General features: G+C 46.8%; 1 protein-coding gene across 1 annotated transcript in view; it reads right to left on the minus strand.

The window, feature by feature from the left end:
- Rbp7 (retinol binding protein 7) overlaps positions 1-3315 on the minus strand; it is a 6844-nt gene extending 3529 nt beyond the window's left edge. Inside the window, exons 1-3 of the mRNA XM_021201114.1 lie at positions 3221-3315; positions 1707-1885; positions 1185-1286 (exon numbers count right to left, since the gene is read on the minus strand). Coding sequence (XP_021056773.1) covers positions 1185-1286; positions 1707-1885; positions 3221-3293 — 354 coding nt within the window. The 5' untranslated portion in view covers positions 3294-3315. The remainder of the gene's footprint in view (positions 1-1184; positions 1287-1706; positions 1886-3220) is intronic.
- Positions 3316-12702: the final 9387 nt, after the last annotated feature.

Raw genomic sequence — 12702 nt, forward strand, 5'->3', positions numbered from 1 at the left:
TTTGGTTTTTCGAGACAGGGTTTCTCTGTGTAGCTCTGGCTGTCCTGGAACTCATTCTGTAGACCAGGGCTGGCCTCGAACTCAGAAATCTGCCTGTCTCTGCCTCCTGAGTGCTGGGATTAAAGGCATGCACCACCACGCCTGGCTACTTTTTTTTAAAATATTGCTATTATCTCTTTAAAAATAAGAACAAAGGACACTCATGTGGGGCTCACCCCAGTACTGTTCACCGTCAACAGAGGAGCTTCCTCTAGCAGTGGAAATCATCAGAGACCCACAGCTGGACAGTGGGCAGACAGCGAGAGATCTTGATCACCCAGCCCTGTACGGGATGCCTTATGAGAGCCACAGAGGCTCTAGGATCTATTCAGAAGAAGAGGCAGAAAAACTCTGAGAGCCATAGGTGGTGGGTGACTCCTAGGGAACAACCTCTGCCAGTCACAGCGAGGCTGGCGTGAGGACACACTCACAGAGCTTGTGACAGCATGCACGAGACCTGCACAAAGTCAAGTCAGACAAACCCCAGCATTGAGAAGAAAATGACAGGAAGTACCCGGCCAATTGCTGTCTTCTGGGAGAGGAGAAACCAGTTTTCTCCTATGGCGCACAGTTTATCAGTGGCTCTCCAAGACATATCTCATGTGCAGGAGAAGTGACCACTGCAAAATGGACTCCATGTGCCTATTGTTGTCTAGGGGTTGTTTTTGTTGTTGTTATTGTTTTTAATTTATTTATTTATTTTGGTTTCAGAGAAGGAATATGAAGTTAGGAATCAGATACAGAGATGAAAGTCTGAAAGGACTTAGGCAGGGGGATAGAATATGATCAAAATATACTGTTAGGACAGCTTTTTTAAATAATAAAAAACAAGGGGATGGAGAGATAGCTCGGTGGTTGAGAGTTCTTACTGCTCTCGCAAGGACCAGGGTGCAGTTCCCCACACCCACATAGAACAGCTCACAACCACCTGCAACTCCAGTTCCAAGGGCATGTAGTGCCCTCTGTTGGTCTCTAAAGGCACTGCATACATGTGGCACACACACACACACACACACACACACACACACACACACACACAGAGGCGCACACACATACACATGAATAGAAGTAAAGAAATAGAGATTTAAACCTCTCCTTCCACCCCTCCCCCAAAATGTTTTCAAAAGATTGGGATAGATCAGTACCAGGTGGAGCTGGTCCCCTTCGATCCAGTGGCTCCAGCCTCTGTTTTTCTTCTCTCCTCTCTGTACACAAGTGAGTTTGCCATTCTCCCAGGTAACCAGGCTCTGCCAGAAGGGAGAGAGAAACAGTGATTCACTATGGCAGGATCCTTAAACATTGCCAGGTCGACTGCATGAAGAGCTCACTGAGATCTGCAACCTAGGTTACATTTTAATCTTTTAAAATTTTATGTGTGCATGTGTGTTGCCTACATGCATGTATGTGTACTATGTGCATGGCTGGTGCCCACAGAGGTCCTTGGAACTGCAGTTACAGGTGGTTGTGAGCCACCATGTGGGTGCTGGGAATTAACCCCTGGGTTCCCTGCAAGAGCCCAAATGCTCTTAGCTGATAAGCTGTTTCTCTGGCCCTAAACCTATGTTTTTTCTTTTTTCTTTTCTTTTTCTGAGGTGCTAGAAATCTCCCCTTGGCCTCATGCTGGCTAAGTGAGAGCCCCAGCCCTTAGCCGCTGCATAAGCCCTTACCGTACATTTTCTGTTATCCAGGCCCTTGTTGTCCTCCTCAAACTCTTCTCCTACTTTGAATTTTACAAGGTAGTTCCTTAGGCTGCTGCATGTCTGGATGGTGAAGGAGTCCCCATTTTGCTCAATCACTTTCTGTGGCTTCAGCAACTTGGCAATCTTACGAGTTGCAAAGTCAATACCTGCAAAGTTATTGTTCTTATTATATCTTTTATTTTAATCATTACATTGATGTATGTGTGGGCATGCGCGTGTAAGTCAGAGAACAGCTGGTTTTAAAGCAGAATTTTACATTACACATGCTGTCTTTGAACTTGTACAGGCAAAGGGGACATTAAAGTTCTGATCTTCCCCCCACTTCCAAATATTGGATTATAGGTGTGCACCACCATACTTGACTTGAGAACTTTTATACATTTTACCGGCAGGCATATCTGTGCACCACATGTGTGCAGTGCCCAAAGAGGCCAGAAGAGGGCATCGCATTCCCTGTAAACAGGGCATTCTGATGGTTGTGAGCAGCCCTGTGCATGACTAAGCCACCTCTCTAGCCCCTAAAGAAGAATTTTTAAAAATTGCTTTTACTGGGGTTTTGGAGTCGATGTACTTGAAGGCAAAAGGAAGTTTGTCAAATACCAAGTGTAGCAAGATATGGTAGCTTATGTCTCTAATCTCTATACTTGGGAAACCAATAAAGGAGGATTTTCTGAAGTCTGAGACCAGCCTGGTCTACATAGTGAGGTCCAGGCCAGCTTGACCTACAACGTGAGACCTTATCTCAAAACAGACAAACAAAAAACCCGAACAAATAAATCCCAATACAAGCCCTGGCAAGGATGCTCTGTACACAGGAATAGTTGCCCAAATCTGCCAAATCCATAGAGCCAGAGCAAGTTGCCGGGCAGCACCATACCGAGAGTCTTTTAGGAAGCAGGGTCAGTGGTCAGACCCTCGCTCGTAGACCCTTGCACCTCCCTGGAGGCCACAGGGTTCAGGGTCTAGGGTGCAGCTCTCTTGCCACACACATGAGCAGCTCAGACTGACTCTGCCCGTTCATCTGCAGGAGTCGCCCTGGACTCCGAACACTGGCCAGGCGGCCTCAGCTCTGGCGGAGAAATTGAATTCTCATGTAGACTGCAGCTGCTGTTTGCCTGATTTCCAGTGCCAGGACCCGCCCTGCCCCTAGGAGCCCCAGCCGCTCCCAACCGTATCCACGTATCCTTGTATCCTCGCAGAATTGGATAGGCAGGGATACATAAGCACCTGAGATTCCAGGGATGCAGAGGGGTACCGACAGATGGGATGATTGACAGACAGACAAGACAAGGGGGTCAGAAGAAAGACAGAGTAGCAGAGACTCTGGGACAAGGGCAGGAGCTGACCAGCCAAGAACATAACCCACAGGGGACAGAAGAACCTGGAACACACTGGACAGGCTGTCTTCACTCAACCCCGGAGGCCCGAGGCCTTGCTCCCCAACCTTGGCTCCCCATAGCTGCACAACCCTAGGGTCCTACCCAGGGCCAGCATGTAGCCCTCGAAGTTGTCGCTGCTGAGAAGATTCCAGGTACCGCTGAGGTCTGCTGGCATGGTTGGGTATCTGTCCTCAGCTAAAGCCTAAGAGTCACCTGCAGGGGTGCCCTATATTGTCATTGGGGCAGGGGCGGAGCCAGGATGGAGCCCCGAGGGGACTGCAGGAGGGGACAGGGAAGCTGGGGGTGGGGAGCCCTGGCTATCCCTCCTTCCTTCCTTTCCCACGTACTCCTGGCTCCATCCCTTCTCCTGCCCCGCCCTACCTTGGCAACCTCCGTTTCCCTTGTGACTCCCTCCTTTAGTCTAACTTTAAACACCTCTGAACCCAGAGTGTGTCCCAGGTCATCCTTTATTCTTCTGCCTAGATGTTAATAACTAAACGAATGGTTTTTCAGCTCATGGCATCAAATTCAAATACTGGGTCAACATAAATAACAGTATATGCAGCATCCAGCCATCCTAATAAATAGAAACTCCTTCCTAATAAATAGGAACTCCTTTCTTTTGTTCTTTCTTTCTTTCTTTCTTTCTTTGAACTCAGGACCTCCGGAAGAGCGGTCAGTGCTCTTACCCGCTGAGCCATCTCTCCAGCCCAGGATCTCATTTCTTTTACCCTGCTCAGGTCAGACCAGCCGATCAGCCTTGGCTGTGTGATAGCTGGAAACCTGTCCATACTTGAAAACTGAGGGCCGGGGCTGAAGAGCTGGCTCGGTGGTTAAGAGTACTGACTGCTCTTCCAGAGGTCCTGACTTCAATTTCCAGCAACCACATGGTGGCTCACAACCATCTGTAATGGGATCTGACACCCTCTTCTAGTGTGTCTGAAGTCAGCTACAGTGTACTCATACATATGAAATAAAGAAATAAATCTTAAAAAAAAAAAAAAAGCTGAGGGATGGGTCCCTTAAGCTGTAGGCTCTTTATGGACTGTTAGGGTTCCCAGATAGCATGGAGGTTGAGTTCTCTAAGAGTCCCAAGAGAACCACAAAGGTGCTGCCCTGTGCCCTACAAAGCGATCTCAGAAGTCAGGTGACATCACTTCCACCAGAGCCCTAAACCTTCCAAAATTCAAAACAGGGAAACTGGAAATCAGGCTGGGGATGCAGCTCAGTGACAGAGAGCTTGCCCTGAGGCCCTGGGCTCTGTGCCTGCACGCAAAAGCAAGCGGGCGGGTCTTAGTTGTGTTACCTGTTGCTGTGATGAAATAATCATCCAAAAGCAACCTATTGGGGAAGAACTTGTTTTAACTCACCATCCCCAAGTTATGGTCCAGCCTCGCAGGGAAGCCAGGGTCACAGGCACGGGAAGCTACCAGACATCCATAGTCGAAAGCAGAGATGCCTGCGTGCGCTGGGCCTGCTCATGTCTCCCGTCACACACTCCAAGACCTAAACTCTGCCAATGTTACAGGGTCCTTCCACATCAGTTAACAGACATCGTGGTCACCCACAGTGACACAGCTAGCACTGACACTAACTCACAACTTTGTTAACATTTTTTTTTAGGTTGGCTGTTGTGGCACACACCTCTGATCCCAGCACTCAGGAGGAAGAAGCAGGTGAATCTGAGTTCAGGGCCAGCCTGATCTACAGAGTAAGTTCCAGGATGACCAGGACTGCACAGAGAAACCCTGTCTCGAAAAAAACCAAATCGGGCTGGTGAGATGGCTCAGGGGGTAAGAGCACCCGACTGCTCTTCCAAAGGTGTAGAGTTCAAATCCCAGCAACCACATGGTGGCTCACAACCATCCTTAACAAGATTTGACTCCCTCTTCTGGAGTGTCTGAAGACAGTTACAGTGTACTTACATATAATAAATAAATAAAATCTTTAAAAAAAGAAAAACCAAAACAACAAACAAAAACTTGTTTATAATTTGCTTATGTTGTATGTTCTCTCTCTCTCTCTCTCTCTCTCTCTCTCTCTCTCTGCTTCCTGGCAAGATGTGGGCATCTCTGCTCTACCATGCCCTCCCAACTTTGATGGACTGAAACACCTAATACTGTGAGCCAAACCCTTACTCCTTTAATTTTCTTTTTTCTTTTTTTTCTTTTTTATTTTTATTTTTATTTTTTGAGACAGGGTTTCTCTGTATAGCCCTGGCTGTCCTGGAACTCACTTTGTAGACCAGGCTGGCCTCGAACTCAGAAATCCACCTGCCTCTGCCTCCTGAATGCTGGGATTAAAGGTGTGCACCACCATGTCCAACTTAAATTGTTTTTCAAAGGCATTTGGCCAAAGAAATGAAAAGCTAACTAGTCCATGCCTCTGATTGTTGACTGCAAGGCATGACTGTGGGTTCAAGTCATTCACCATGACAGTGCCCCCGGGTCTTGCACTCTGCCCAGCAAATGCTTGATAAATGCTTGACTGACTGAATGACTGAATGTGACCATTTCCAAGGGAGAAATGCCCTTTTTTATTGAGAAGCTAAGGTGGGATCAACTTGCTCAGAAAGAGCACTTGAATATCTTACACCAATTGGCATAGACATTCCTTGACGTTTGAGGGATCCATAACCGTGAACTCTGCCCAAATTCCTGGAGTCTGGAACAGGACGCATAATGAACAGTAGCCACTTCCTAACCTTAACAATCATATTGTTCTAAAGCCTGGACTAAAAATGAAAGGCACAGAAGTAACTAATAATACTTTTAGCCTTTGTGCCAGTTGCCCTGGCTTCGGGCCAGCTTGAGTAAAGGCCACCTACTCAAGACAGGACTGGACTGCAGCTGAAGGGGACAGAGATTTGGCTCCGGAGTCACCTTTCTCCTGGTCAGTTCCAAGAATTTCCTTCTAAGCAGGATCAGAAATGATCACTGGAAAGGAAAGAAGAGGAAAGAAGGAAGGTATTTGCCTCCATACCCTGTGCTTAACACTAGTAACTCAACTATAAACTTCTAGACAAAGGCAAGCGAGGCTCTGGGTCTGTGTGTAGAACCCCTCCTCAGTAGACACTAGATGGGAAATGATGAGAACTCTCTCTCACATGATGGAGTTTGATGCTGATAGAAGAAGAATCCTGGAGCAAGGTGATCTCCCCACCATTCCCACCTCCCCTCCTGCTGTCAGGAGGCGATACCATCAAGGAAGTGAGTAGCTTTCGATTCCTTCGATAGCCCCAAACTAGTTCAAGGCTAACCTCATCGCTGCAACCTCATCTTCTGTACCAAGAATTGGTTTTAAGGACATGAAGCCTCGAATGATGATGGGCCGAGGGAAAGATGTCTGATTTGAAGGGAGAACTGGTGGGGACCCAGCCTCTCTCCACTTTTGAACCCAAGCAAGCAGCTGACCCACTCTCTGTGCCCAGATCACAGGTCATTCCCCTGCAGCTCACCAGGCACAGAATTAGGACACCGTGACTGGCAGGGACCTTGATAACTCTGGGGATTCGTTCACACCAGCCCTGGATTCTGCCCTACATCTCTGCTTCTGAATACAAAGGGTTTTCTTGTTCAGGCCACTCAGGGTTGAGCGTCCTACAGTAGAAAAATCTGACATGGACAGCACACAAAATCCAGAGATTGTCTCCTCCAGCAACTGTCTTGCCTTTGGCTACGACCTACAGCAGGGTGAAATTCTGATGCAGACTTAACTTGATGCGGATCCATAGAGAGGAAGCTGAACAAAAGCTACTCCGTAAACACTGCTCTCTCAACAGCATCACGGTGGCTGGGAACACATGAGCTTGCTTTTTGCCACTTTGAGCAGCACCCCTGTAAAGCTTGTTGGTTGTGACAAAATTTGAACCAACACAAAGAGCCTTGAGTCCCTCAATCTTGCTTGGAGAAAAGGCCTCAGGGGAGCACCTGGGGAGCACTCAAGGAGCCCTCGGTGAGCACACTGCTTTCCCATGAAGTTAGCTCTTCTTCACCACAGAGGAAACATAAATGGAGAAAACCCGTTTCTTTTGTGGTCTTTCTGTTATTTATGGTGGCAAGAACAAATTGCACAAGATCTATCCCCCAGTGAATTAGTTTATGATTAAATCAAGGTGTCAAGCAGCCCAGGCTAGCCTTGAACTTCTAATCCTCAGAACTGCTGGCATGATAAGCATGCACCAGCACTTATGGCTCTGTAAATTTTAAGTGCCCAACATATTGTTGCTGACTACAAGTACAGTGTCCTACAGGAACTCTCTAGATCAGCAGTTTTTAAACCTGTGGGTTGCACAACCCTTTCACAGGGGTTGCCTAAGACCATTTGAAATACAGATATTTAAATTATGAGTCATAACAGTAGCAAACTTGTAGTAATGACACAACAATGAAAATACTTTTATGGTTGGGGTCAGCACAGCATGAGGAACTGTATTAAAGGGTAGCAGCAGTAGGAAGGTTGAGAACCACGGGTCTAAATCTTACTCATGACCTAAGATTCTTTTTTTTTTTTTTTTTTTTTTTACACTTTTTATTTTTAAGTTTTATTTATTTATTATATGTAAGTACACTGTAGCTGTCTTCAGACACTCCAGAAGAGGGCGTCAGCTCTTGTTACAGATGGTTGTGAGCCACCAAGTGGTTGCCGGGATTTGAACTCCAGACCTTTGGAAGAGCAGTCAGGTGCTCTTACCCACTGAGCCATCTCACCAGCCCCCTTTTTTTTTTTTTTTAAAGAAAGATTTATTTATTGTTATATGTAAGTAGACTGTAGCTGTCTTCAGACACATGGGAAGAGGGTGTCAGATCTCATTACGGATGGTTGTGAGCCACCATGTGGTTGCTAGGATTTAAACTTAGGACCTTTGGAAGAGCAGTCAGTGTTTTTTTGGTTTTTCAAGACAGGGTTTCTCTGTATAGCCCTGGCTGTCCTGGAACTCACTTTGTAGACCAGGCTGGCCTTGAACTCAGAAATCTGTCTGCCTCTGCCTCCCAAGTGCTGGGATTAAAGGCTTGTGCCACCACACCTGGCTCAGTCAGTGCTCTTAACCTCTTGAGCCATCTCTCCAGCCCCAAGATTCTTTTTTAAAGATTTATTTATTATTATATCTAAGTACACTGTAGCTGTCTTCAGATGCACCAGAAGAGGGCGACAGATCTCATACAGATGGTTGTGAGCCATGATGTAGTTGCTGGGATTTGAACTCAGGACCTTCAGAAGAGCAGTCGGTGCTCTTAACCACTGAGTCATCTCTCCAGCCCAAGATTCTTTTTTAAAAACATTTAATTATCTGGGTGGTGGCACGTACCTTTAATCCTGGTGTTCTGGAAGCAGAGGCAGACCAATTTCTGAGTTCGAGATCAGCCAGGCCTACAGAGGGAGTTCCAGGACAAATAATTATGGCTACATAGACAAAACCTGTTTTAGAAAAGAAAACAACTAAAATATTTGTACAATTGTGTGCCTGTGTGTGTTGGAAGGGTTTGTGCACGTGTGAGCACATGCACCCTCAGAGTCCAGGAGACTTTGTCAAATCCCTTGGAACTGCAGCTACTGGCACTACGAGTGACCATGTGGGTTCTAGAAACTAAACCTGGGTCCTCTGTAAGAGCAGCACGTGTTCTTTACCACTGAGTCATCTCTCTGTTCTTGTAAGATTTTTTTTTTTTTAAAAAAGAGATTTATGTATTATGAATGCAGCATTCTGCCTGCATGTATGCCTGCAGGCCAGAAGAGGGCACCAGATCTCATTATAGATGGTTGCGAGCCACCACGTGGTTGCTGGGAATTGAACTCAGCACCTCTGGAAGAGCAGTCAGTGCTCTTAACTGCTGAGCCGTCTCTCCAGGCCCTGTCTTGTAAGATTCTTTATAAAGTGCCTCTTTCGTCCTGGTCTTTGTTTCTCTTGTCCTCTCTCCTCCTAGTCTTCAGTATAATTGTTTCAGTGTACAAATGAGACTCAGCACCCTCTCACTTAAAAATATCAGTAGGGAAGTGGTACATATGGGATTCTATTCAAAGGACAATCAATGGCTGGGGATGTGGCTCGGTTTCTAGAGTGCTTGCCCAGCATGCATGAAATCCTAGGCTCTGTCCTTAACATTGCCTAACCCAACCTGGCTGTAATTGCATGCCTGCAGTCCCAGCACTCAGCAGGCAGAGGCAGGGGGAATCCTAAGTTCAAGGTTATCCTCCGGTACATAGGGAGTTCAAGAGCTTCCAGGGCTAGAGGCCCTGTCTCAGAGCAAAACAGATGGGAAGAGAAAGTTCACCTGTAATCCCAGTACTCCAGAGACAGGGGGAATCTTGAGTTCCTACCAATGGTCGACTACACAATACCTTGTCTGACAGAACTACAAAATAGCCAGTAAAAGGAAACAGTGTGGGGTCCCGGCAAGCGAGGCACTGTTAAAATGTTCACTGAAGCTGGGTAATGACTTTCTACTGTATACAATGGCCCATTTGACTGCTGTTGGCTTTGTGTGAGCTTGAAATCTTCCCTGTTTTACAGCATAGCTGTCAAGGTTACCATTAGTTTTGAAACACTCATTGGCTAGCTCACCTTGCTTAGGCAGACACAGTCCACTGTGATTCACTTAGACTCCGGGAGGCTCACAGGCAGAAATAGAGAAAGGAGGCATGTCAGGTGCTGGGTGTACAAAAGGATACACAAGGAGAGAGGTTCCCCCCCACCCCAGGTTGTTAAAACAGGATCAGGACACCCCACCCCCCAGCACATGCCAGAAATCAGGGCATCAGGGTAGGGCTTACTGGCCCCTCCCTCCTCCTGTGCCAGCCCACGCATCCTACCTTATGGGCTGCCAGGTGTCCCTGTAACAGCACATGGGTGAAGTGCCAGCCCTTCTTCATGCCCCACCCCCAGGATGGTCCACCTAACCACAGCTGCCAGGGTTGGCAGCAGAGCCAGGCCAACCCTAGACTGTGGTTTTAAGCATAAGGACTTTTTCTGGCTTCTAAGAGAGCAGTTCTTCCTGTTTTCTGTCCCCTCCTTTCCCCTCCCCCTCCCCGGTGCCCAAGCCTACCCCCCACCCTAAAGAAAGATTTTAAAATAGTTCTGGAAGGTCCTGACTGATGCCCTAGATCTACAAATCTTCTCTTCACGCCACTGTTGGAAACTTGGCCAGCTCTCACTGTTCCATGGCTCCTGGCATCGAAACAGTGGTCATGGAGGAAGGAAGCACTGGTGACAGCTCTCAGGGGACAGCAGCCTGAGGAACAGTCCTCCAGTAGGGTGGTTAATATTTTAAAACTGAGAGGGACCTCAGGGACCACATGATTTCAAAGGGAAGGATTCTGAGGGGGCCAGTGAGTGACAGACTTGGACATCTGGCACCGGAAACCCACCTTCAAGGCAGACACTCTCTCCACTAACAGTCTCACAGGCATGTGTGTGTGGGCATCTGGGGTACACCCTTCTCTTCCTGTCTCTCCCCCATTGTTCCTCTTTCCTTTCTACTCCCCTCTTCTCTCCCCTTCCCTTAACTCCCCTCACCTCCTCTCCTCTCCCCTTCTCTCCTCTCCTCTCCCCTCCTGCCTTATAGAGATGGTCCTGATGGTGCAAGTCTAAACCTGTAATCTCAGCTATGCAGGATTAACCAACCGTTAAAGGTATGTGTGGGGGTTGGAGAGATGGCTCAGCGGTTAAGAACACTGACTGCTCTTCTAAAGGTCCTGAGTTCAAATCCCAGCAACCACATGGTGGTTCACAACCATTCATAACAAGATCTGACGCCCTCTTCTGGTGTGTCTGAAGAACAGCTACAGTGTACTTATATATAATAAATAAATAAATAAATCTTAAAAAAAAAAAAGAAAAGAAAAAAGCGTCCAATTTAAAAAAAAAAAAAGGTATGTGTAAGCTACAGATCAAGTTCAAAGCCAACCTGGGTAACTTAGACCCCACCTCTCTCTAAACAAACTCATGAGGATTAAGCTCAGTGATAGAGTGTTTGACTAGCATGTAAAAATTCTGGAATCTTAATTAAAAAAAAATAAAGGGAAGGTGTGCGGGGTGAATCAGAAGTTCAAGGCCAAGTTAATGCAGCAGAAGACTGAAAAGTGTGTAATAGGATGGGGTTGGGGTGTGATGTAATGTAATGTGGTGGAGCTTGTGTTCAGCATGCACATGGCCTTGTGTTTAATTCTTAGTACACACAAACACACACACACAAGCACAGGTACACGTACACATATGCACACACACATACACGTATGAACACACATGTATGTACGAATGAATACACACACACACACACACACACACACACACACACACAGAAACACACACACATTTACGCATGCTCGTGCATTATGGCATTATGGCTCAGTCCTCTCCCTCTGACCAGAAATGTGTTGTCTTAGTTCCAGGCAGTTGCTAAAGCCAGACAGGTTTGATTTAGTCCTTCTGTGTGGAAAGATCACATCAGACTTCTCCAGCAGTCTCTCACGATGCCCAAAATTTTATTTGGACTTGTTTAATTAGAGAAGATGACAACTTCAAGATTTGGCTGAACTTTCCATGCTGAACTGAAGGTGGTGCACGCCTTTAATTCCAGGCAATAATGAACAGTGAGTGTCCCGGGCCACCTGGGAGGGTCCCTGCATCCTTGCCCAGTGGGTCTGAGATCATAAAGAAGTGAGATTCCAACATTTCTAAATAGGGGACACTAAGGTTTAAGCTAAGGTTCCAGCACCAGAACCGTGCAATCCGCCAGGAAGTGGTGGCGCACACCTTTAATCCCAGCACTCAGGAAACAGAAGCAGGCAGATTTCTGAGTTCGAGACCAGCCTGGTCTACAAGAGTGAATTCCAGGACAGCCAGGGCTACACAGAGAAACCCTGTCTCGAACCCCCCCCCCAAAAAAAAAGCCTTACCATCCACCACACAGGAGATGTACTGCGCATGCTCTGCCAAACCCCCGCTCCTCCCCCTCCCCCAGTTGAGTGTGATGGCTCCTCTGACACAATTGTTCTCCTTCAGTCCTGGCTCAGCTCCGAAAATGTTGACAAGGGAAGAAGGATCAGTATCTCTGCAATGAGAGGTCTGGGCATCCACACTTTCAGTCCAAGTGAACTGAGGCTGTGGGCGTGGCTTTTCATCTCTCTGAGGTAAGGTAAGGAAATGGTTTTCCTTTTTCTGAGATTCAGATCTGACTAGAAATTTGCATAATTGTTTTTTCTTCTGTAGAATTATAAAGTCTTTCTCTAGAGAGGTAAGTATGAAACCCAAATTAAAAAAAAAAAAAAAAGAAAAAAAAAAGGTAAATTAGGCGTAGCAGGGTAAGTTCTAGCTAGCCTTGTCTGCATAGTGATACCTCCCATCTCAAAAAGTTTTAAATGTACATTACCCTATTTTCATTAGGAATTATACTGGCTGGATTTGTGTGTCAACCTGACACAGGCTGGAGTTATCACAGAGAAAGGAGCCTCCCTTGAGGAAATGCCTCCATGAGATCCAGCTGTAAGGCATTTCTCAATTAGTGATCAAAGAGGGAGGGCCCATTGTGGGTGGTGCCATCCCTGGGCTGGTAGTCTTGGGTTCTATAAGAGAGCAGGCTGAACAA

Source organism: Mus pahari, chromosome 6 (assembly GCF_900095145.1).
Source record: "Mus pahari chromosome 6, PAHARI_EIJ_v1.1, whole genome shotgun sequence".
Taxonomy (NCBI): Eukaryota; Metazoa; Chordata; class Mammalia; order Rodentia; family Muridae; genus Mus; species Mus pahari.